The 26,962-nt window shown below is 43.0% G+C and overlaps 1 protein-coding gene across 10 annotated transcripts in view; it reads left to right on the top strand.

The window, feature by feature from the left end:
- Nucleotides 1-26,962, top strand: part of SHANK2 (SH3 and multiple ankyrin repeat domains 2) — a 688,250-nt gene that overhangs the window by 301,482 nt on the left and 359,806 nt on the right. For all 10 annotated transcript variants that reach the window (XM_075927688.2, XM_075927690.2, XM_075927695.2 and 7 more), the window contains one exon: nt 23,526-23,639. In XM_075927688.2, coding sequence (XP_075783803.2) covers nt 23,526-23,639 — 114 coding nt within the window. The remainder of the gene's footprint in view (nt 1-23,525; nt 23,640-26,962) is intronic.

The raw sequence follows: 26,962 nt of genomic DNA on the forward strand, positions 1-26,962 counted from the left end.
AAAGAATAAAAGGACACAAATCAGATATCAGGAATGGTAACATACAAAAATCTGTAGACACACGGTAGAAGATTTAAAAGTAGACATCCTGCAACAAAAAAACTTCAAAAACAGACTTAAAAGAGAAACTGCAGAGCTACAATTCATTTGCAAATTTGACACTATCAGTAAATAAACCTTTCAATAAATGATGCCTCTGCCATGTTTAATTACACATATCATGGGAAGTTGATTACCTCACCCACCTTGTCTCTCTAATATATTTTACTGGACCAACTTCCATTTGTGAAAGAGACAAGTTTTTGAGCTACACAAAGCTCTTCTTCAGGTCTGGGAAAGATATTCAAGATGCCACAGCTACAAGCCATGAGAGGGAACAGATTGTTTAGCATAAATAGTTAACACACCTTTTAAGAGACCATTCAAAATGCAGTGAAAGATGAGCAGAGATGAGCTAAGGGGTGCTTTGTTAATGGATTTATTCCATAGACCAGAGATGGCCAACCCACGGCTCTCGAGCCACATGCGGCTCTTCACCGCAGAAAGTGTGGCTTGTGAAGCATAACCCGTGGCCCTTGAAGCTGCTCCTAAGCCCCTACAAAGGGCCCCTGGCCTCCAGTTCCCTGGGCTCACCAGATGCAGGGGAGCCATCCAGCGCAGCAAAGCAAAATGGTGCTGGCAAGATGGCGCTGGCCAACGGGAGCCTAATGTGGCCAAAAAGCCAAATTGGAGATTTCATTTATGGGGCAGGTCCTTTTTTTGTTTTTTTTTTTTTTGCTCAACAACTTTTTTCCCTTGGCTCTTTGTGCTATGTCCACCAGAATTTTGGCTCTATGCAGAGGTGATTGAGGAGTTACTTGAAGCTGTGGTAGTGCCAGTTGGCTAACAGGAACTCCATTTGTCCTGTATTTTTCCCCTTTCAGTTTTCCAGATTCCCCAAAATCAATCCTTTGATGCCTTAAACATTCCCTGAGATTTTGAAATTGATTGGATGTGATGTTAAAAAGTTATCACATGAGATTCATAAATATATGCAAACAAATGTCAAGCTGGTTGCAAGGCCTTTACAAGCTCAGCCAACAAAAGAACATACATAGTTCTTCCCTGTAACTGAAAACTCTCTAGACTATTGTTATTGAGTTTAAAAAGTGACCAAATGCTTCAGGCAGTGCATAAAATAGCAGCCTATATTTTCAGCCAATGGCATTAACTGTTTTCCCATAAAACTTAATTAAATGTAAATAAAACTGAAATTAAATCCACTTCTGCTGATACAAAGCTGTCACTCCGCACACACAAAAACAATTCACTGATAAGTCACAAATAAATTGAGGAAGTTGATCTATGTGATTTTTTTATTTTTGCAAGAGGCAAATAAAACTTAGAACATGTGCATTTTATGTATTTGAAATCAAGATAAATAAATAAAACGTCAGCGTAGTGGAGAAAAACATAGTTTATAACTTCATGGTTCTGTGCTGTTCGTTCAGTATAAAATTTTGAAATTAGAGTATTTAATTTAGGATTGAATACTATAATTTCAATAGTGACAGTGTTTTCAGAAAGCACAATCTGTCTGTGACCTGTGCTACAGGACACATTTTCAAACCTGCTTGAAGCCCTAAGATCCCATGATAAGAATTACAATGAAAGTTAGGGATAATGACAGTTAACTCAGGGATAGAGAGAGAACCACATGCTGAGGAGTAGGGTTGGCTTGGAATTACTCATAGGGTACGTCTAGACTACAAGCCTCTTTCGAAAGACAGCGTCTAGACTGCAACCTCTTCTTTCGAAAAAGTGAGCTGTTTAAACCTCGGTGCCAACTCTGCCCACATATATACACCAGCAACACCATCACAGGACCTAACCAGATCAGCCATACTGTCACTGGTACATTCTCCTGCACATCTACCAATGTAATATATGCCATCATGTGCCACAATGCCCCACTGCTATATACATCGGCCAAACTGGACAGTCCCTACGTAAAAGAATCAATGGACACAAATCTGATATTAGGAATGGCAACATACAAAAACCTGTAGGGGAACACTTCAATCTTCCTGGACACACAATTGCAGATCTAAAAGTAGCCATCCTGCAGCAAAAAAACTTCAGGACCAGACTTCAAAAAGAAACTACTGAGCTACAGTCCATCTTCAAGTTTGACACAATCAACTCTGGATTAAACAAAGACTGTGAATGGCTAGCTAACTACAAAAGCAGCTTCTACTCTCTTGGAATTCGCACCTCCAGATCAGCTGCTAGAAGTGGGCCTCATCCTCCTTGATTGGATCCACCTTGTCATCTCCAGCCTGATCCTGGCCTGCATATTTATACCTGCCTCTGGAAATTTCCACTACATGCATCTGATGAAGTGGGTCTTTGCCCACGAAAGCTTATGCTCCTACACTTCAGTTAGTCTATAAGGTGCCACAGGACTCCTCGTCGCTTTTTCAAAAGAGAGCACCCAGGCAGTCTGGATGCTCTCTTTCGAAAAAGCCCTGTTTGCATTCAAGAACGCCTTTTTTCGAAAGAGCACTTTTGAAAAAAGGCGTTCTTCCTCGTGAAATGAGGAGTACCGCTGTCGAAAGAAAAACCGCATTCTTTCGATTTAATTTGAAAGAACGCAGCTGAAGTCTAGACGCAGGTGAAGTTTTTTCGAAAAAAAAAGGCTACTTTTTTTAAAAAAAAACCCTGCAGTCTAGACACAGCCATATAGATTAATTGAAAGGAATAAGAAGAGAACAGTTGGAAATGATGGAAGAGGGGGATTCACTTCTGAACTGTAAGATCTTCATTAAGAATAACTGGTAAGATTTCAGTCAGGTGTTTTTTCCCGAAAGTTGGTTTGTTCTTTCTGAGTAATTTGTTAGGGTGGAAGCATGGATCTTTATTGCCACATGTGACTGGTAAAGAAAAGATTGGATTCTGTTCTGGACTCCCACTGTGTGGCCTTGAGGAAAGCTCCCTACATCTTTGTTCCTCAGTTTCTCCTTCTGTAAAATGAGGTTATTGCTACCTATTTACTGACCTTGCAAAGCACTTGGTCATCTTCAGATTGTGAACCCTATGTAAGCCTGAACCCTATGTAAGCCTGTTTATTATATATCTAGCTACTTTAGAAAAATGCTCCTAGTAGTGAGGTGCCATTTTCTTTTTGAAGATGAATGTATATGTCATGGCAAGCATTTGCTAAGAAATGCATGAATGACAATAGATCAAAGTGTCTGGTAGTGGAAGTGTTCAGAGAAAGCTGTGTGTGGGCCAGGTTCAAGTAAAAGCTTTAACTACAGTGTGGTATATTAATAGGACATTGCAGAACCTAGATAAAAATATCCACTTTATTTTTTACCCATTAGTCATACACACTGACATCATTTGTGTGTCTGCCACTCACGATACAAAAAGGGCTATGTCTAACTTACAAAAATAAACCTGATACTTCCGTTTGGCCGGGTAATATCATAGAATTTATATGGAAAATAGCTAACCTTGACCTCTGCACATGGAGAGTTATTTCTTTCAGTATTTTTGCTTGTTTTCTTCAGTTTGTTTAAAAGTCCATCATAGTATATTTGTAAATCACTCATATGTTTATATCTAACCTGGATAATATAACTGATACAAAATATATTAATTACCATTCCCATGGCAGTATTTTTTTATATTTTGAAAATGCTTCAAAACGCAGCAGCGTTTATTTACCATGAATCTCAGAGAAAACACGATGGTCTCCCAAAGTTCCTTGTCTTTAACTGATGAAGAACGTGTAGTTTTCTGTATCAGAAAAATAAGGCAAAGCAATAACATCAGGGTACCCTGCACAGGGATACCAGTCACTGAAATCTACACTATTATATTTGGTGTCTAAATGGTGACAGTTACTAGTGGCTGATTACACTCAGCATGATGGAGAGACAGGCCATTTCTGGTAGCTGAAAAAAACAGTAAACACAAATTCTTTTGGAAAGCACATGGTCTTAAACAGGCTATGAAACTGTGGGGCATGAGAATGGTCCTTCTGCCAGTGATCATGCATAGTTCACTTAGGGTATGTCTACACTATGCGATTATTTCGAAATAAGCTATTTTGGAATAACATCTCCCAAAATAGCTATTTTGAAATAGCACATCCACAGAACAAATGCCCATCGAAATAGCACAGAGCTATATCGGAATAGTGTATCCACATTCACTGAATGCTGAATCACATTTAAGGCCCTTGGAAGCACTTCGGGCAGGGCATCAGGACAGTGCTCACCTCCTGGAGCTGCTGCCTGAGGTTATCTGAGGCTTGTGCTTAAAGGGACCCACCTCTGCAGTCATGTCTCAGGCTCTTCTCTTTTGCCTACCTCCTGAAGGGACAGAAAATTAATCTCATTGTGTGTTCTGGTTGCCCTTGCGGACACCAGAGCACTACAGCCATGAAGCACTCCATCTGCTGCAAAGCACTCGCTGGCTCTTAGACCTCATGCTGCACCTCCTGGCACCATTTTTGCAGGTCGCCTATGTGGTACTGAAGAATCAGGACCCACAGCTCACTCTGGGGCCCCTCCTCATCCCACTCCATGTGTAGCTCATGCAACATAACTGCTCCACCCCAACGTGCACCACTGCTTCTGGGGCTGGAACACCCATTCCAACTGGTGGGATGTCGTCATGGAGTGGTGAGACAACCAGCAATGGCTCCAGAACTTTTGCATGTAGAAGGCCACCTACTTGGAGCTGTGTGAGTGGCTCGCAACTGAACTTATGCCACAGGACACCCACATGAGGCTCGCCATCCTCCTCCAGAAGTGGGTCACCATCACTGTTTGGAAGCTCGCCACGCTGGACAACTATTACTTCATCAGGAACCAGATCGGCGTGGGGAGATCGACCATTGGGGCCATTATCATGCAGGTTTGATTCTCTTGCTATCATCCCTGGAGGGTGGTGAAGCACTGGCATGAGATTCCCTAGGGAAGGAAGAAGTGGACTCGCTCTCCCTGGAGGTTTTACAGTTCCACCTTCACAAAGCCCTGCCTGGGATGAGGTAAGTTGGGCTTGATCCTGCTGTGGGAAGAGTCTTGGACTTGGGGAATTCCTGAGCATTCTGGCAACCCTGTGATTCTCTTTGTAACCTTCAATAGGTGGTGAGGGCCATCAACACCATTCTGCACAGGGTCATCATTCTGGGTGACATGGACCCCATCATCACTGGTTTTGCCACCATGGCTTCCCCATCGGTGGGGGAGGAGGGCATTGATGGCACCCATATCCCTATCCAGGCCCCTAATCACCAGGCCTCTGATTATATAGACCAGAAGGAGTAGTTTTCAGTAGCTCTGCAGGCCCTCATGTACCACTGAGGACGCTTCACTGATATCAGTGTCGGGTGGTAGGGGAAGGTTCACAATGCCCGCATCTTTAGGAACTCCAGGCTGTTCCAGAAGATGCACACCGGCACTTCTATCCCTGGCCGCACCATCAGGGTCAGGGACGTGGATTGTGGGGGAAGCAGCCTACCCCTTGCTCCTGTGGCAGATGAAGCCCTACGCTGCACACCTGAACCCCACCAAGGAACACTTCAACGGCAGGCTTAGCAGAGCCTGCATCATGGTGGAGGGCACCTTCAGCCATTTGCAGAGGAGGTTCTGTTGTCTCCTCGCCCACCTGGACCTCAACAAACGGAATGTCCCCCAGGTGGTGGTAGCCTGTTGTGTCCTGCACAACCTATGCAAGAACAAGGGGGAGACATTCCTGCCAAGGTGGGAGCAGAGGCCTCCCCACAAGTGGCCATGGCATTTCCCCTCTGTATCTTTCCTCTCCCACCCTTTACTTTCCCTGCCCTCCCTTCCCACCTTCCCCTCCCCTGCAGATAGAATAAACCAAACTTTTATGTTTACATTTGGGGTAAATATAACTGGGGAGGGACTGGGGAAAGAACCTGGGAGGGAGAAGGAAGAGGGGAGGAGGGTGGAGAAAGTGTAAGGTGGGGCTCAGGAACGGGGCTGGGACTGGCGCCTTCCTCAGGTGGTCCCACCACCTTCTAGGAGGAGAAGCCGTGGGGTGGGGGCAGGAGTAGAAACGGGGGCAGGTAGGACTTGGGAGAGGCTGCACAGGGGGGAAGCTGCTGGATAACTCAATGGCAGTGACCAGGCAGTTGACAGTGTATGCTGTGCACCTGTATGATGGTGTATGCTGTGCACATGCTCTGGGCCTGCTGTGACAGCTCCTTCTAAGTGGCCAATGTCCAAACTCCAGTCTTGACACTCCAGAGACCAGGCAATGTGTTCCCGCTTGAGGTCTTCCCGGGGTCGCCAGCACCTGTGGGTCTCATGGGGCCAGGTGGATGGCACGGGAGGTGTAGCTCATGCCCCATTTGCAGTTGGTCCAGCTGTGAAGGAAAGCGAGAAGGCCAGTCATCCCAGAAGACACATGAAGCCTAGCCCTAATGTGTGAGGCAACACCTAAAGATCTCGGTTCAGATGCAGGTGATTTGCTTTGAGCAAGGCCATCTGTGGCCTAGACAGTGAGCACAGGGGACAAGCAGGCATGGAAAGGTGCTGGCCAGGCCAGGAGCCTGTGGGCGGGAGGTGAGCAACCTCCATTCCTGAGATGTTTGTAACTCTGAAGTTCTGCTGCACCTCATGATGCATCATCATATATTTACTTTAATGAAATCTTTGATATGAATAATTGTGACTTGTTACAAGTTAACTTACTCATTTATAAGTCACCTCTATTTGAAAATGGAAGAGAAAATGGTACCCTTTATAACTAATCTCTTACAATATTGAAAGTAGCACTGGGTGAAATGTTTCAGATGAATAGTTTATTCATAAAAAATGTAGTTTTGGCCGATCAAAAATATTTGTGAATTTGACACTTTATGAATAATTATGAATTACTACTATGAATTACTATTTTTATTGTCATTGGACCAGACGATAAGAGTGAGTCACCTCAGGTAGGGTGAAAGGACCAAGTTTAAATCTCTACTTCAGTAACTATTTAATTATATATTAAATTGGAACAGCTTCATCAGGAGACTCGTAGGGTATGTCTACACTACCACCCTAGTTCGAACTAGGGTGGTTAATGTAGTCATACAAACTTGCAAATGAAGCCCGGGATTTGAATTTCCCAGGCTTCATTTGCATGTTGCCAGGCGCCGCCATTTTTAATGTCCGCTAGTGCGGACTCCATGCCCGCGGCTACATGCGGCACGAACTAGATAGTTCGGAATAGGAAGCCTAATCCGAACTATCTAGTTCGTGCCGCGTGTGGCCGAGCCGCGGGCACAGAGTCCGCACTAGCGGACATTTAAAAATGGCGGTGCCCGGCAACATGCAAATGAAGCCCGGGAAATTCAAATCCCGGGCTTCATTTGCAAGTTCGTATGACTACATTAACCAGCCTAGTTCGAACTAGGGTGGTAGTGTAGACATACCCTGAGGGAGATCTGTCCCAGACCATCCCATAGTCCAGTTAGGTCACTCTTTCTTGCAATGTAGGAGATGCACATTCAAATCCCTTCTCTGTATCAGGCAAAGGGAGGAGATATCCTGGAGAGTGCCTTGCTTGTTGGGCTAAAAGTTATAAAGGAGGAAAAATCTGTTTGGGGTCCATTAGCTTGACCCAAATCAGATTTTTTTTTCCTATTAGTTGTATTGCATTGTAATTTTTTATTTAGTTTGACCCAAACCATTCTTTTTCCCCCCAGTTTTGTGAAACATGAGTTATACTGAACACATAGCTATTTGGGGAGAGTGCTTTAATTTGTACTAGTAGTAAAAGCTCCCTCCCTCCAAAACACCTTGAAGCACTCACTGAGGTTGTCATGAATAGGAACTGCAAGGGAGAGTTTGACTTACCTGGAGAGCGAGGACAGGGTTAAGATAACTTGGAGCTGCCCCTCCAAGGGGGGCTTTGGGCATTCAGCCAATGTAATGCAGATTAGGAATTTCAAACCAAGAAAGGTTTTTTTCCCCTTTGTTTTGGAGCAAGCAGCATTTTTCCCCCTGCAGAGCAGGAGAGATGGACTCTCCCAGGAACAGACTCCTTGAATTCATTGAAATGTGTAAGTAGGGAAAAGTTTAGATAGTCTGTCAGGTTTTATTGTTTTCCTTGTTTGGGGATTTGGAAATCATGTCTGAGCTGGTTAATTGTTTTTCTCTTTTGTAACTAAGGATTACAGCCCAGGGATTCTCCCAGAATCTATTTCAATCCATGGCTTTTAGCACCTAATCATTTACTATGCTTGCAACAGTAGTCTTGTTTTAATAATAAAAATGTTTTCTTTTTGTTTGGTTAACTGGTATTGGTTGATGTTTGTGTCCTTCAACCTACGTGCCTAAGTGAAACCATGTTACCCGGGAGAAGCAGAGCCCCATTGTTCTCTGCAGATTATCTGTTTTCCAACTCCAAGCAAAATGGATGTTGGGGCAGGTGGGAGAGTCTTGTCTCAGGGTGGTGATTCCAAGTGATTTCTTTCTTAAAATACACAGAATGCTGCCAGATGCATAAAGAAAACAGGCCGGGGAGAAAAAAACTAGAACGTTATCATTAAAAGACCAGACCTAGCTTAAGTAGTTAGCTGTAAAACCATTTCCTTACTTATTGTTGGCTGTCTCTCCCCTAGAATAAGTGATGTTGCAGGATTGTATGAAGCATAGTAAGAGTTTGCAATCTTTAGTCATTATGGGGCTGTGAATGGCTCCTTAGGTGTCAAAGGACATTAGTGTCAGCATTATACCCCCACCTTTTACCACCCACCCCAGGTCCTATGCCAAACACTGCTTGGTAGCACCCAAATGTCATATTTTCTTCATATAAAATACAGGATTTCATTCCATCAATGTTCAGTAACCAGATTACTTGGGCAGTCTTTAAATCAAGGCCTTGAGGCTTGACAGTGAATTGTATAGATCCCATCAGCATTGTTTGGAATGTCATACAGCAATTACAAGATGCCCAAAGTCCTGTCTCACCCTGCGTAGACTTTGCACAAGACATGGGTTGGTTTATTTGAGGACCTTCCCCTTTTTGATTTTTCTGAACCCTGATTATACATCTTCAGAGGATATCCCTAGGATGTTACACTGAACTATGATGTTGATTCGCAAAATTATTTTCAAAGAAATTGTGTGTCTGTAGGTTTTCATTCATACTAGTCTAAGCCAGTAATACCTAATAGTCTGTCTCACCCACTCTAAGAGTATAATAATGAGTGCAACTCACTTTTTTTAGTCTTTTTTTCCCACAAAGCTATCTACAATCTACTTACTTTTGTAACAGTTTAGTGGGAAGTAGGAAATGAAAATAGTTTTATTTCAATTTGCCATTGTAAATCTGATTGCTTCTTTTACTTAAGAAAATGCTTAGATACCATGGTTATGGGTGTGACAAAATACACTGAAACAATGACTGCAGTTTTGAAACACATTGAATTTAGTCACTCTTACACAGACGTTGTAGATTCATTTATGCCTGTCATTCACAGAGATGAAATGGTGGAGGAATTTTGATAGTTGATAAAGGTCATTTGGAAAAGGTTGTTTTACATGAAAGAGATGGAGTGGGATGACTGTCTGAGTTGGTTATGACTGGCAGGTATTATCCACTCTACTATATGGTACACATGGATTTCTTTTTCTTTCTGTGCATTAAATCTAAACTTCCAGTACATTGTATCATTAATGTCCTTGCAGCATCAGTAATTGCCATTCTAGATATTCCTGCATCATATTGTCACAGGGTGACTCTGGCATTGTAAGAGGGTAGAGGCCAGTACAGCTTTGAATGGTAAGCTGATCCCCAGTTAGGCTTAAAAACAGGCATGTAGGCCCTAACAGAAGGAGATTGGTTGGTGAGAACTCTCTGAAATCTTGAGAGAGAGAGAGAGAGAGAGAGCTGACGAGTCAGAGATGGGAAGCAGCAGGAGAAAATTGGCAAGAGTTTAGTAGAAGAAGCTGCAGGAGACTCAGTTGACAACTAAAACAGAACTTGTGAAAACTGACCAGAGCTGGAGACCCCCCCAATGAAGGGAAGCCTTGAGCATTGGCCTCTAGGAAAAAGGGGAAAATCCAACTTGGTCAGAGGAAGTCAAGCCTGGAAGCAAGAGGGTAGATGCTGGAGAGATATTCCTAGGCAGGAGTAGGACTAACAGGCAGAGGGGCCCAAGGAGTGGAATACTGTAAAAACCTGAGCAGAGGTCTGTGGGAGGAAATCCAGAATAAGATTAGATGTTTCCATGGCATGACAATGGCATCTTTCCCAATAACTTTCTTATGCCATCTGTTTTCTTCTTTTCTATGTTCTTCTAGGTTATATGCTGTCTAGGAATATGTTCTTGACATCTGTATGTGTCCATACTCCTTCTGCTTTCTTTCTTTGATCATTGCCTCTACAATCTGATAACCAGTCACACATCAGCATTGTTTGTTTTACCCTGCTATCAGATACCAAATATTCTGTTTCTGATGGAATGTTTTATGGTTTTTTTTGTTTGTTTTGAGCCTTTGCCAGTTTCTGGAAGCATGTGAAAATGTGGGTATCACAATAATACTGTGTAACTCTTTTTTGGTTCTTGTGTGAATCCCTTCATTTTCCAGATATTTGTCATTGTTGGAAAAGCTCTACTTGCCTTCACAGTTCATGCTTCCATCTCCTTATGAATACAAACGTGTTAATTATTCAGTATTCTTACATATCACTCAAATGTATACCATTATTGCTGATTCGTCTTTCAATTATTAGGATTTTCATTTTCTTTTGGCTGATTTTTAATTCTACTTTGACAGCCTCACATTTGACATCCATTGTGGTCATTTTCATGGCATTTTCTGTATTTGTAAAACTGACATCTTGAAGGCATAGAATAGAAGATTAGGGTTAGAAGAGACCTCAGAGGCTGTCTAGTCCAACCTCCTGCTCAAAGCAGGACCAACCCCAGCTAAATCATTCCAGCCATGGCTTTCTCAAGCCTGCCCTTAAAATCTCTAAGAATGGAGATTCCACTATCTCCCTAGACAGCTCACTCCAGGTCTTCATCACCCTCCTAGTGAAATAGGACCTCCACCACTGTAACTTGAGACCATTGCTTCTTGTTCTGCCACTTACCACCACTGAGAATAGCCTGGTTCTATCCTCTTTGGAACACCCCGTCAGGCAGTTGAAAGTTGCTGTTAAATCCCCCCTCACTCTTCTGCAGACTAAAGCTCAGTTTCCTCAACCTCTCCTTATAAGTCACCTTCCCCAGACCTCTAATAATTGTTGTTGCTGTCTGCTGGGCTCTCCAGTTTATCCATATCCTTTCTTTAGTGAGAGACCCAAAACTGAACACAATAACCCAGATGTGGCCTCACCAGTGCCTAAGTGCAGGACTCTGCACTTGTCCCTGATGAACCTCAGATTTCTTTTGGCCCAATCCTTCAATTTGTCTAGGTCACTCTGGACCCTATCCGTACCCTCCAATATATCTACTTCTCCCTGTAACTTAGTGTCATCCACAAACTTGCTAAAGGTGAAACCCATCCCCTCATCCAGATAATTAATGAAGATGTTGGAACACTGCTGGCTCTTGGGGTAGTCTACTTGATACTGGCTGCCAACTAGACATTGAGCCTGATAATCTAATCAGATTCATAGCCACCTTAGAGTTCATTCATCCAAGCCATACTTTTTTTAACTTGTTGGCAAGAATATTGTGGGAGATCGCATCAAAAGCTTTGCTAAAGTCAAGGTATACCATGTCCACTGCTTTCCCCATTCCGCAGAGTCAATCCAATCACTGTAATCAGTTAGGTAGATCAGGCATGACTGTTCCTGATGAATGCATGCTGACAGTTCCTGATCACCTTCCTTTCCTCTAAGTGTTTCAAAATGAATTTGTGAGGATCTGCTCCCTGATTTTTCCAGGAAGTGAGGTGATACCAACTGGTCTGTAGTTCCCCAGATTCTTCACCTTCCCTTTTCAGAAGATGGACACTACTTTTGCTTTTTTCCAATCATCCAGGACTTCACCCAGCCACCACAAATGTTCAAATATAACAACCAGTGGCTCTGTAATCACATCAGCCAATTCTGTACCCTTAGATCTGGCCCTATGGACTTGTGCAAGTCCGGCTTCTCTAAATAGTCCTTAATCTGTTCTTTAATTACTGAGGGCTGCTCACTTCCCTCCCCCGCACCTAATCTTGTGCTGCCCGGTGCAGTGATCTGGAAGCACTGAGTACTTTAGCTTTTTCCACATCATCCATCAATATGTTGGCTTCCCCTTTCAGTAAAGGTCCTATACTTTCCCTGACCTTCTTGTTGCTAACATAGCTGAAGAAACCCTTCTTGTTGTCCTTTAAATCCCTTACTAATTAAAACTCCAGTTGTGCTTTGGCTTCCCTGATTTCACCCCTGATTGCTTGAGCAATATTTTTATATTCCTCCCTAGTCATCTGTCCAAATTTCCACCTCTTGTTAGCTTCCTTATAAGCTCCTCTGTTAAGCTAAGTGGATCACCTTCTTTCCCCCCACCTGGGGAGATGGCAGAGCAGCAAAGCGCTTGATTGGCCGTACTTGCTGCCAATAGGAGCAGCACAGGGTGATGCCTGGCAACATCATGGAACAAGTGCATCCCCAGGAAGCTGCACCCACAAAGGCCCTCCATCATCCAGACCCCATGCCCCCAGTCCACTTCTAAACCTACCATCCTTCCAGACCTCCCAAATCCCAGCACACTCCTACACCCCTCCCATCTAGACTCTCCTTCTAGCCTGCTTCTGCACCCTACCACCTTCCCAGACCCCCCAGCCCACAGCTTGCTCCTGTACCCCCTCCCACCTAGACCCACAATAGGTAACATGTGAATGGTTAACCAGTAAGCATCACTCTTACTAGCTAATACGTACCAGACACAGTTAACCACAGGGTCTGCAGCTCCCATCTGTTGCATGCCTAGCCCAGGCAGGCCAGGAGCAGTGCTCATCTGTGACACACCCAGGCTGGGTGGGCTGGAGTAGCCCCCCTCCCCCCCGACCACCCCCATTTAATCAGTTAATCAGTTAACTAATTAAATGGGATTTTACTTCCCTAACCATCACCCCACTCCTGCTCCCTACCTTCTGTCTAGACACCCTCCAAATCCCAAACCACTTCAGCACCCAGACCCCACACCCCAAGCCTACTTCCTGGCAGCCCCCACCCACACACTGAACCCCTCGTTTTGAACCTACCCATGAGCCTAAAAGTCACCCACAAAATCTTCTAGTTTGGGTCCCCCGGCTCTGGTGTGTGAGGGGAATGTGGGGAGTGTCTTTCTGCTTCTCAATTTGGGGCCACATCAGTGAGGGGGTATTTTTTTTGCCACAACTGATTTTTTTGCTGACCCCCCAAAAAGTTCCCCACTCCTGTTATATAGCATATTAATCATTGACTCTGAACTAATACATTCTACCCAATGCACTACCTATCACCCTAGTTCTTTCCAAGGATACCATATTTTCAAGCAGGTGTCCTGTATAGTTCTGCCAAACTTCCATTGTTAGTAATTGATAACACTTTAAACTTTCATTTAATGATGATCCAAAGTGGAACTCTTTGGAATCAACTTGTGATATGTAACTGTCACTCTTTATCTTGAATTCACATATGGACACAAAGAAACACACCTTTTTTTTTCCATCTTGATGAAGATGGTCTATCCACTGTCAGCTGCTACTACCATGAACATGTCAAACTTTTCCTGTACATGTGAAATACTCAGCTGACTTATAATAAACCAAAATATAAATTCTGCATGGAAACAGAAGGATCCATGTAATTCAAAGCATAAAAGTAATAGCTTTGAGTTACATTAATAAAATACTAACTAAGGGTGTGTCTAGACTACATGCCTCCTTCGACGGAGGCATGTAGATTAGCCAGATCAGAAGAGGGAAATGAAGCCGCGATTAAAATAATCGCGGCTTCATTTAAATTTAAATGGCTGCCCCGATCTGCCGATCAGCTGTTTGTCGGCAGATCGGGGGAGTCTGGACGCGATGCCCCGACAAAGAAGCCTTTCTTCATCGACACAGGTAAACCTGGTTTCACGAGGCTTACCTGTGTCGATGAAGAAAGGCTTCTTTGTCGGGGCATCGCGTCCAGACTCCCCCGATCTGCCGACAAACAGCTGATCGGCAGATCGGGGCAGCCATTTAAATTTAAATGAAGCCGCGATTATTTTAATCGCGGCTTCATTTCCCTCTTCCGATCTGGCTAATCTACATGCCTCCGTCGAAGGAGGCATGTAGTCTAGACACACCCTAGGGGAAGGAAGCAATCTTTCTCATTTCATAGCAGTCTAAATTCTCCTTCCTGTCAGTCAACAAAATGAAATCATGATAGAGATTAGATGCTGAGAACTATCTATACCAAAAATAATGATTTGCAACTAGAGTCCTACATTGTCATACATTTCATTATCTCTTCTATCTGACAGGAATCCCTGGTAGTTTCCATTCTTTTAATTAAATTGATCTACAATCCTAACTTGGTACTCAATCATACAATAAATTAAATAATATCTTATTAATAAATTTCCATCTGTTCCTTCACATACAAAGACACACACCCTGTTCTTCTATGAATATTAAAGACGAGGTTTCCTCAGTCCTCTCTTATGTTGTTCTGGATTTTCGTCAGTGTAACTAAGAGCAAAATTTGCCTTCATGTTTTATATGATGAGAAGTGTGACGTTACCTGATTAAAATATGACCAAGTAGATCACTGTTGCTACCTCTATTAATAATCGCAACAAATCTTATACAGAGTGTGTCGAAAGAAAGGATATGATTTGCTAATGTTTATGTCATTTGTATGCATGTATCATTTTTGTATTTGAAATTATGAGTATTGGCTCTATATCTATATTTCAAATATGTTTTCTCCTGTGGTAATGCCCACAAAATATTTAGCCTGAATATCTTGAAGGGATTATTCAAGATAAATGTTCTATACAAAGTATTCTTACCTCACAATGGAAAACACCCATCTACACAGAATGGACTTTCCTGTGAAGGTTCCATCTGAAGTACAGGTAATGGCTTATACTACAAATGACTAAGTGAAATCAGACATAGACATGTGACTTGCCCATATGACTCCTGACTGCATCTTTACCTTTAATTTTCCACAAGCTGCACTGAGGGCTTGGTTTGAAACTGTGGATTTCCCTCCACATGGCAGAAGATATAAAACGTGGGGGGAAACCTCTCTATTTTGCCTCTTTCCTGTTCTAGCCTCTGTACTATGAACTGGTAATAATGGGAACATTCTAACCAAAAGTCTGAGGACCTTCCAATGAAGTTGGAAGCAACTAGAGACTTGACTTGAGCCAGCAGTTTATTCCATCACTGCTACAAGTAAGGATGTTAGATATTGTTTATTTTAGTAATTGTGCAGCTGCAACAATTTTTAGCAGTTACACAGTTATTAAAATACTCCCCGGGGGTGGGGCTGGCAGCCAGTGTGCTCCTGGCTCCCTGCCCCACTCCCAGGGAGCTCCCTGCCAACTTCACTCTGCTACCTCTGTGGGAGGCAGCAGGTGGGGGGATGGTGGCTTCACGCGAGCCAGCTCCTCACCTCCCCCCCAGTCTTGCTGCCTTTCATACAGAGGCAGCAACAGGGGGGTGTAGTAGTTTGGATTAACAGATAAGATCAGGCTTATCAGTTAATCGTTTATATGACTATATGCTAACATCCCTAGCCTGAATCAACATTTTGCAATTCTTGTGTGTATTTGATTCTTTTAGTCAATTTTAGCTCTCTCTCTCTCTCTCTCTCTCTCTCTCTCTCTCTCACTCACACACACACACACACACACACACACTAAAGGATTGGTAACAGGGTGCTTATAAGGTAGGATGTGAGTGATATGTTGAACTTAGTGTGTGGCTGATCCTTTGGGATCAGAGGAAACCTTTGTTTGATTAAATTGTTTTTAAATAACTACTCATCATTTAAGTCAGTGTTTTTGCCACACAGCCAGATCAGTATATCACTCAGGTCTTATGCAATTATCACATAGTTGCCATTCCTTAAATATCTGAAATGTAAAGGAAAGAAGGTAGCTAGGTAGATACATACATACAAGGACTGGAATGCCAAAGGACATGTTCCTCTGACATCTTGTTAGCTAGGGGTACGTCTAGACTACATGGCTCCGTTGACGGAGCCATGTAGATTTGTTTGTTTGACAAAGGGAAATGAAGCTGCGATTTAAATAATTGCGGCTTCATTTAAATTTAAATGGCTGCCCCACTCTGCCGATCAGCTGTTTGTTGGCAGATCGGGGCAGTCTGGACGCTCCCCTGTCGACATGAAAGCCCTTTATCGACCTCCCCGGTAAACCTCATCCTACGAGGCATAATAGGGAGGTCGATAAAGGGCTTTCAGGTCAGCACAGGAGCGTCCAGACTAGCGCGCTGAGCTGACAAACAGCTGATCAGCTGTTTGTCGGCTCAGCGTGGCAGCCATTTAAATTTAAATGAAGCCGTGATTATTTAAATCGCGGCTTAATTTCCCTCTGCCGATCAGCCTAATCTACATGGCTCCATCAATGGAGCCATGTAGTTTAGACACATCCTAGATGTTTAAACAAGAGTTTACTTTCTTCGCTGCTTTGATTTATCTTACGGGAGAGTAATCACCAATTTTGGGTTATAAAGTACATTCCCTGCCATGCATGAGTTTGATTATTCATATCACTTACTGCAGTGTAAATCAAGTTCTGGGTTAAATCTGCTCCATTTCTCAGTAGTTTTTCCTGTATTTGGTATTATTAGTTGTGACCAACAAAGGCATGGTTACAAAAGGTGGTAGCTCAGAGGCAGATCTCTGCCTCTGTGCTGTTAATTTAGGGTGCGTCTATGCAGCACCCTAAACTCAAAATAAGATATGCAATTTGCACTACACAAATTGCGTATCTTATTTTGAAACAGCTTGTTTTGAAATTTGGCGGGTCTACATAGCTCCAAATTTCAAAATAATGTACTATTTTGAGCTGTCCCTTATCCTTCATGCAGGGTATGTCTAGACTACATGGCTCCGTCGATGGAGTCATGTAGATTAGTTTACTAGACATAGGAAAATGAAGCGGCGATTTAAATAAATAATTGCTGCTTCATTTACATCAAAATGGCTGCCGTGCTGTGCCAATCAGCTGTTTGGTGGCACAGTGCAGTAGTCTGGACGCTCTGCAGTCGACAAGGGAAGTCCTTGTCAACCACCCCGGTAAACCTCATTCCATGAGGCTTCCCTTGTCGACCGCGGAGCGTCCAGACTACCGTGCTCTGCCACCAAATAGCTGATCGGCACAGTGCGGCAGCCATTTTTATGTAAATGAAATGGCGATTATTTAAATTGCCACTTCATTTTCCTATGTCTAGAAACCTAATCTACATGTCTCCATCATCGGAGCCGTGTAGTCTGGATATACCCACAATGAGGTTTACTGAGATGGCGAAATAGCATGCCCATTATTTAGAAAAATATTTCAAAATAACGGGTGGCTTGTGTAGAGACGGGGTAGCTATTTCGGGATACCAGAGGCACCCTGAAATAGCTGTGCAGTGTAGATGTACCCTTAGTCACAGAATATTGAATTTTGCTTGTTGTAGGAATTGTAAACACAATTTACACAACTGGGAAAAGATAGCTCAACTGGGAAAGATAGATTTGTGTGCATATATATGCACATACTGTAACTACTTCCAAAAGCAAATGGGATATTTCAGCAACATAAATAGTTCTGGGGCTTTTTTTCTTCATGAGTGGTCCACACATTTATACTGAGTTTCTTCTGTTAATGTCTTTAAAACACAAGACTAGCTTTGTATTTTTTTTCCTTTTAAAACACAGATCTAGGATTGTTAATGCACACAAAATATCGATGGCTTTCAGGAAGCTTTTAAAAATGCATTGAAATTCTGTCAGGTCTCTTATTGTATATAGCCTGAGTAAAAGTTCATACATATTCATCGTCATCAGTGGGAGGTAAGAGCACTCAGTCAGATGAGGGCCCCAAATCCAGGATCCAGCAACCACTTATATACATGTAGGACTGCCCATGTGTATAAGTGAAGTCATGCAGGATTTTGGATTTAAGTTTATAAATTACTATGTTTTAGGTATAATATTTGAAATATGCATTTTGTAAGGTCTATTCAAGGAACCACTGAACCACATTAAAATTAGTTGGGGGCTGCACACAAAAACAACAAAAATAAAATAAAACCCCAAACCCTCACTGACGTGGTCCCTGACTGAGAAAGAGAGGCATTCCCCACGTTGCCCTCACACACCAGAGCCTAGAGGGACCCAGGCTACTAGATTTGTGAGCTCCAGCACCACATTGGGTGGCAGGGGGACTAGAGCACCAGCACGGATTCCCCACCTCTGGTCTATACATATAAACTCTAAAACAAATAGAATTGTCAGAAGAGAAACATTTTCCTGTTAAGTATTTTACAGACATTAATAGGGATTATCAGAAATAGATACTATTGCATTACTCCTTTAAATCGAGGTAAACATTAATACCATCTTTAATTATATACAGGCATTCTCAAGTGTGACAACTAGATTTGCTGTTAGTATTAAAGAAGACATATTTCCTGCCATGCATGGGTTTGATTATCCATATCACTTAACTTGATTGATACAGCTTGAAATTCAAATCTAATGAAGTAGGGATGTAAAATCCCATTTAATTGGTTAACCAGTTAACCATGATGTTTAACCGGTTAACTGATTAAAGGGAGGGTTGGAGGGCGGGTGGAGGGAGGGCTGCTCCAGCCCAGCCAGAGCAGCCCCTGCTTGTGTGGGAACTGCTCCAGCTGTCCCAGGGCTGCTCCAGCTGGACAGGAGCACCCATATCCTTGGCAGGCCCATGGCAGGAGTTGCTCCCAGCCCCCCACTGGTTAACCAGAACCGGTAAACATCATCCATTGAGTGATGCTTACTGGTCAACTGGTTAACTTTTCACATCACTACACTGAAGTCAGTAGACTGGCACTTATGTAAAATGCAGTTGCAATAAGAACCAGATGCTCTTGTTTTAAAGCTTCATTATGTCTCACAAGGAGGGGTGTATGTGTGTGTGATCAAATTATTCTCTATTTTAAGTGTTTGGCATTAGTTTTTCTATTTATGTTTAAAATGCGTACACAACTCAATATTAATTTTCTTTTCTTTTTGGGGGGAATATCTCGAGCTTCTTATTATAAAGAGTTACTAAATGTTCTGTGATTTTTCTCAGCTTCTTTAAACATCTTATCTGGAAAAACATATTTTAGGGTTATTTTAATTATTGTTCATCATTTATTCTAAATGTTTGGTATTAGTATTGTATTTACATTGTTGTTCTGCAACCCTCTGTCCCAATTCTTGAGCAGTTTCTAATAAGAGAAATTTCAAGATGATCACCTATGCAAAGTAAATCTTTTCCTCTTATTAGAAGAAGGCCATTCACTTTCCATTGTCATTTTCTTCCACTGTGAAAATCAGCAAAGTATTTCAAAAGTTATCCACATTGTGTATACTAGATTTGGGATATGCAAGTATTCATTTTGTGCTCACACCATTAAATTCATATTGCTTGACCCAGATTCCAAGTTTCTGGTGTTAACTGTTAAATAAAGTATTGCACTCTTCAAATTGTTATGTCCATGGTTGCTCTGCATAAAGGTAGTGTGTATACCAGTGCACTCTCAATTGGACATTTTTGTCATCAGTGTCTATGTACCCTATACTTCATGTTCCAGAGGCAGATTTATAGCCACTTCCATTCCTTCTCAGCCACTTACAGCTTGAGCTGGAGTGACAGAGTCCAATACATACCTTATTCATCCCTTACCTTTGTTATTGTAGTGTGGGTTGTTTGGTTTGGTTAGCTTGTCCTTTTTGAGAGGGATCATTCCACTATTTTCAGTCAGATCCTAGTTTGGGCTTTGTCTGTAGACTCTTGTGTGTTATGCCAAAAATTCTGGGTTTCACACCTAGCCGGGTGTACCGCCTGTCCTTCCCCTTCAGTAACAGACATTCACTGATCTTCTCTGCTTTGGAGAGTTTCTCATCCCCTTTAAGTACAAGGTCTGTTCTGGCTTCAAACACAAATCCAGAATGCTGAGGGAGAACAGATTGAAACTGCTACTAATGGAGTGTTCCCTGAGACTGACAGGATCTGAGAGCCCCTCCAAACATTGGTGTCAACAGCTCAGAATGCTCTGGTGGCTGTGCCAGCCTTGGATCTGGTAAGCAAAAAATACATGGTGTGCTTTCAGACTCTTTTTTTAAATACTCTAATACAAAAGGCCCTATTTCCTAGAGAAGTAGCCCATGATGAGAGGAAAGTTCACCCTTAAAGCCAAGGAACAAGGAGGATGTGTATCTTAGTGTAGGTACTGCTGAGGCTCCTACCTCCTGTGGTATTAAGACTTTGGTACCATCTAAAAGACTTCCAGTTCCAAGAAGGCTACCAGCAAGTAACCCCCGGTGGCACCAGTGTTGGTACTGGAATTGAATAATTTAAAATGCATGGACTCGTTGGGAAACAAGGACTTCAAACATCCTCCTTAATATCCTCCTGGTGTCATGACAAGAAGTGCACAAATTGTTCATCATCCCCCATATTGCTCAACATACTTACTCCCAAGGAACAGTTCCCAGAGTTACCAGCATCATTCAGGTTCCTCTCCTGTACTGATTTTCATATTCTGGAAAAACAGAAATTGGCTCTGCTGAGAATTTTCCTGCAGGTACCAACAGTTGTTCTGGAGCCAGTGTAAGCTCTGGTGCTCGCATGCTATCTCATGAAGACTCAGCCCCCAGTACCAAAGTGATTACTGCTCTCTCCTCAGTCTCTGGTACTGACATAGACTCATAGATTTTAAGGTCAGAAGGGACCATTATGACCATCTAGTCTGACCCCCTGCACAGTGCAGGCCACAAAATCTGTAGCTACTTCACTAGACATAGGGAAAGATTCCACCAGCTTCCTTTTACAGCTTCCCTCCCTTAAGGCACATCCTGAGTATGAGACACTCCAGTAGACTTCTGATTTATCAACCCCGGCAGGATTTCCCTTAGGTCCTACCCCATTTGGTTATGCCTCATCAGATTTCTAGAATCCTTGGGTCCCCTATGGCAATCAGTTCTACATTGTAATGCTGTGCAAGAGGGTTCATGACCCTATTCCTCAAGAAGAGCTTCCAAAAGAGCAGGAGCTAGGAATAGAGGAATCACCACCAGTGTTCCCTCTAAGCCCTGCAGCTGTTTAATAACCCCTGCCCAGCTAGGGGCTCAGGACATGGGCATGGAGCTGCCGGGCGGGGGGAGAAGCATTTATCCTGCAGCAACTCCAGCAGCTTCCTGTCCTCAGTATGGACACACGTTTGAGTTCTTTAGTTAGTGCCGTAGTCATGTGGTGTGGTGTGGTATGTCATGACTGCAATCCTCTGGCCTGTCTTGAAAAGTATACAATATCTTAGAGGACCTTCCCTTCGAAAAATTAGACTCTTTCTGTTGTCAAAGAGTGATCCTTCCACTCTTTCAAATACAAGGCAATTTTACAAACTCTTGGCATCTGTATACCTGCCACAGATCAAAAACAGCTCAGCAATCTTCATCTATCCACTACCAAACCTCTACTGAGCCACACAGAAACAGGTCAGATTTCTTAAGATGGAGTCATCCTCCTAATGACATTGCTCAATGATTTCTTCTAAGTGATTGTATTTGACACATTGGTTGAGGGTTGCACCAACCTGAATCCTTTGTTGCACCAACCCACTCTCCATCAAAATTATGGAGTCTGCATCTCCCATTTTCCCTTTCCTAGAAGCTCATCATCTGACATATGAAACCTCGAGGTAATTTAAATTCCATCTTGTTCATCTCCATCCCTCTCACACCTCTTCAACACTCCTGGGACCTGTCTCACAGGGTCTTTTACAACACGTGCTGAATTCTCTCCTGTATTTCCTTGGAAAAGAGTTCTACTTTCTGGTTCCAAGAGAAAAGGAGGATGAAGACCCATTCTTGATTTCAGGATTTTAAACATCTTAGTCCTCAGCGCTGATAGTCCCACCTTGGGATCTAGGGGCCTGCTCCATTACCCTTGTCCACCAAGATACGTATTTTCATAGAGCTGTGCAGCTCTTCCACAGACACATCCCATGATTCATCATTGACACAAATCACTATCAGTAATGTGTCCTGACCGTTGCCCTTTCAACTGTCCTGAGGATCTTGACAAAAGTCCTGTTGGCCATTACAGTCCATCTTCATCAGATACGAGTAATTGTTTTCCATGTCTCAAAAACTGTCTCTTGTTCCTTTCTCAAGGTTTAGTTGACAACCAGTATGGCCCTATCCCTGTTCCACACTCTAGGCCTTCAAATCAGCATCAAACAATATGCTTTTACACCCGTACAATGGATAGAATCTGGACTTCACACTTGCCAGAGAGTACTTTCCTATGGACAAGTTTGCTTTAATGTCCAGCTTCATTTACACACTACTACTGAGCCCTCAAACCATAGCAAGGACGCGACTTCAACTCCTGGGGCAAATGGCAGCCTGTGAATTCAGAACTCCCCTTGCAAAGCTGTGCTCCAAGCATGATACAGATCTGTCTACGTCTAGAACAAGCGGTCCAAACTAGTGACAATACCTTGAATGGTTCTTTGTCCCTTGGCTGGAGAAGGATACTTAAAAGGTCTATGTGGGAGTTCAGTGCTTGCATCTCCCTCCTCCCGCCTCTCCACCACCCATAGGCGCACACACAAATACCAGCACTAACCTGCTCCCTGCTAGGTTAGGGCAATGTTTCTCAATCAGTGGTACGATTACCCTTATGGGTACTCTACAGAAGTCTGCGGGGTATGTCAGCACAAAAAAAATTCAGTTTTCTCCAAATTCCAGTTACGTTTTACAATGTTTTATTATTTTGTACTTTTTACATCCAAAAATTTCATCGCCCACCTGGTTACGATTAAGTTGTTGCAACAGTAGAAAAAAATTGTGTGCATCTGAAAACTGTAAGTACTGGGGGGGTACTTATAATTTTTTTTAAAAGGGGTACTTTATAAAAAAAATGGTTGAGAAACACTGGGTTAGGGCATCCATTTCCAAGAATTTTCAGCTCATGGCAAGTGAACCCTTGAGGTTATTAATCCTTCACATCAGTACTCTGGGTCTCAGAGTAGTTGGATGTGCTTGCTGAAATTAATTATTCATAACATCAATATTGCAGAATACATAGGTATATTTTAAAAGTTCATAGTAAGACCCAGGGAACCATATGTGCACTTGAGCTCTGTCTGATTCTGTGAAAGTGTTTTGGGAAGCAGAATTAGACTTATTGTGCTGGGTTGATGTTCATCAGTGTTCTATGCATATCTGACTCATTGTTTAAACAATCTTAGCATTTACATTTATTCCAGAGGAGGGAAAGGGGTGAAAAGGCTAATGTTCCATTTGTCTTTCTCTTTTGTGTTTAGTTTTAAGCATTGGTGAAGGTGGATTCTGGGAAGGAAGCACCCGAGGACTTGTTGGATGGTTTCCGGCAGACTGTGTTGAAGAAGTGCAATGTAAACCAAATGAAATCAAACCAGGTAACCGAGTACAATTTATCAGTAATTTGCACAATAACAAATGAAAGTATCAAGTTGAGCACCAAGATGGCTTATATTGGAATATATTTTATGGCCTTATTGTGTAGCTGGAAACTGAGGAATTAAATAAGGCTGAAGCACTGGTTAGAGAAAATTAAAGATCAGTGGAGAGGTTTTTATTGATCAAACTTTCCTCGTCTTTGGCTAAGCAAACCTCTTTTCCAGAAAGCACTCTACTGCAAGGTACCAGCGTAGTGCGCCGAGACTAAACTATTATAGATAGTTTCAAGGCACTATGTTTTAGTTTTATATTCTAATACTGTGTGAAAAGTATCTCACCAGTTGGTTAAGCACTTAAAGGAAATTTGACTGTTGGCCTTCCTTATTGGGTTAGTGACAAAGTATGTGTTAAACTGCCATTTATTATAATAGTAAAAAAAATCTGTTCACTGTTTTGAGCCTTTAATACACTTTTGCAGATGCAGCTGTAATTAAGGATCTGAGGATCTTCTTCATAAAACCTAATTTGAAAGTGTTAGTGCTAGAACTAAAAAAGTCCAGAGGCAAGGTTAGGATTTGAGTGAGACCACTTTTTTAAAAAAGAATTCAAAAGCAAGGAGCACTGTATTTTTTAAAATGTAGTACCTTCTTTAAAAAAATAGTGGTTTGCATGTTTAAACACTGGTTAATCTTTTTGAAAATTAAAACCAGTGTTATTCTGTGGAATAATGTTTGGCAAGAAACTATGAATGTATTTAGATTCAGATTCTGCATGAGCAGACCTATGCCCATGATAATCTCAATGCAGGAGCAGAAACTTAATACTTTTGTTACAGTGTTCATCTTTAGCTTCTGTGTAATGATATTCTTTTGAGTGTCTCTCAGGGAAACTACACTTATGTTGCCCAAAGTCCACTTCAAACTGTTGCTGTACTGCTATTAACTGGCACCAGGAACTGAGTTCTCAATTTCTATGCACTAATTGTGCCATGAGTAAATAAAGACAACGTTATTTAACTACATTTCATGGTTTCGGGTATTATAGCATTAATTAATTAAAAATAAGTAGACTACCATATTTATTTAAAGAATAATGCGCCTAATGGTCCATAGCTACTTTCCCACATGAACATGATATCTTCAGATTGAAAGCTTACTATGAACTACTGTATAACAAATTTCAGAATATATTAGGGTATGTCTACACTACCCCGCTAGTTCGAACTAGCAGGGTAATGTATGCATACCGCACTTGCTAATGAAGCCCGGGATTTGAATTTCCCGGGCTTCATTAGCATAAGCGGGGAGCCGCCATTTTTAAATCCCCGCTGCTTCGAACCCCGTGCAGCGCGGCTACACGGGGCTCGAACTAGGTAGTTCGGACTAAGTGCCTATTCCGAACTACCATTACTCCTCGTGAAACGAGGTGTACCGGTAATTCGGAATAGGCACCCTAGTCCGAACTACCTAGTTCGAGCCCCGTGTAGCCGCGCTGCACGGGGTTCGAAGCAGCGGGGATTTAAAAATGGCGGCTCCCCGCTTATGCTAATGAAGCCCGGGAAATTCAAATCCCGGGCTTCATTAGCAAGTGCGGTATGCATACATTACCCTCCTAGTTCGAACTAGGAGGGTAGTGTAGACATACCCTGAGGGATCTCTTGAGGTATGGACTGGCTACATGGAATTGTCTGAATGAGTTCTTGAAGCTGGTTATATCATTCATCTCTGAATTTAGAATTTCCTGAGGATGTAAAGATGTTATACGGTAAAACTCCATTAGTCCGGCATCCAATGCTCCGGGACTCCTGATGGTCCGGCACCATCAGGAACCCGGAAGTGCTGGGGCAGCCAGAAAGGCTTCCCCCATTCAGCTGCTGCTGAAACTGACCAGCAGCTGAATCGGGGAAGCCGGGAGCAGAGCAGCTGGGGTGCTGCTGGGTTGGTCTCGTAGCGCTGCCCCTCGGGGCTGCGGGACCAACCCGGCAGCACCCCAGCTGCTCTTGGGAACGCCTGGGGCAGATCAGCTGGAGTGCTGCTGGGTTGGTCCCGCAGCGCCAAAGGACGGTGCTGCGGGACCAACCCGGCAGGACCCCAGCTGCTCTGCCCCAGGGGTCCCCGATTCAGCCACTGCTGAAACAGATCAGTGGCTGATTCCAGGAAGCCCGGGGCAGAGCTGCCGGGACCAACCCGGCAGCACCCCAGCTGCTCTATTGCAGGCGTCCCCAATTCAGCTGCTGCTGAAACTGACCAGCAGCGGCTGAATCAGGGACGCCTGGGGCAGAGCCGGACTATCGTAAGGGGGGATATGAGGGGTCGGGGGTGGCATCCCCTCCCACCCCACCCCCCTCATAGCCCCCCCTTCTGATAGTCCGGCATATCTGATAATCCGGCACCCCCTGGGTCCTAAAGGTGCCGGATTATCGGAAGTTTACTGTTGTAGTATTTTTTTATGTTATTCATAGAAAAAGTAAAATTTCACAGATGATGATAGTCTGTCTGTGCATAATTTGTGTTCAAGTATGATCTCCATCTAGACAGGATAAGTTTGAGAAGAAAACGCTGAGCAAGATTGTTGAAAAATTAACAAATGCTGAAAAACTGGGGGTAATTGTAAGATTACTGTGGGTACATCTAAACTGGTGGTAAACTGTAAGATTACTGTGGGTATGTCTAAACTGGGTGTAATTGTAAGATTACTGTGGGCATGTCTAGACTGCAGAACTTTTCTGGGATACCTCTGGTATCCCGGGAAAGCTCTGCTGCCTCCAAAGAATGAGTCCACTTTTCCGAAAAAAATGTCAGAAAAGCAGGCATGTTTTTAAGGCATGTGAGCTCTTACTACCTTTAAAGTACGCTCTGCCTCCCCTGACACTGCCCCCCACATCACAGAGACTGGCTTTTAAGCCAGTTCCCCTCAGCATTGGCTCCTGGTTCTCCTCCCCTTGCTGCTCCTGATACAAAAGCAGCGGGGAGTGGGAAGTGACTAGTCAAGTAGTCGCTCAATTACTATGCTTATTGGGTAGTCGCTTACATCCCTATTAAGTCCTGTCTCATAACTGTGGACTCTGGCTCCAGCTAGTAGGTCTGCCCATGGCTGTGTTACCCTCACCTTGGCATTTTATACTGGCTAGTTTAAGTCCCTAACTCTCTCCATTTAGGCTATGTCTAGACTGGCATGATTTTCCGCAAATGCTTTTAACGGAAAAGTTTTCCGTTAAAAGCATTTGTGGAAAAGAGCATCTAGATTGGCATGGACGCTTTTCTGCAAAAGCATCCATGGCCAATCTAGATGCGCTTTTGTGCAAAAAAGCCCCAATCACCAT

Source organism: Pelodiscus sinensis, chromosome 5, assembly GCF_052426305.1.
Source record: "Pelodiscus sinensis isolate ZL-2025 chromosome 5, ASM5242630v1, whole genome shotgun sequence".
NCBI lineage: Eukaryota > Metazoa > Chordata > Testudines > Trionychidae > Pelodiscus > Pelodiscus sinensis.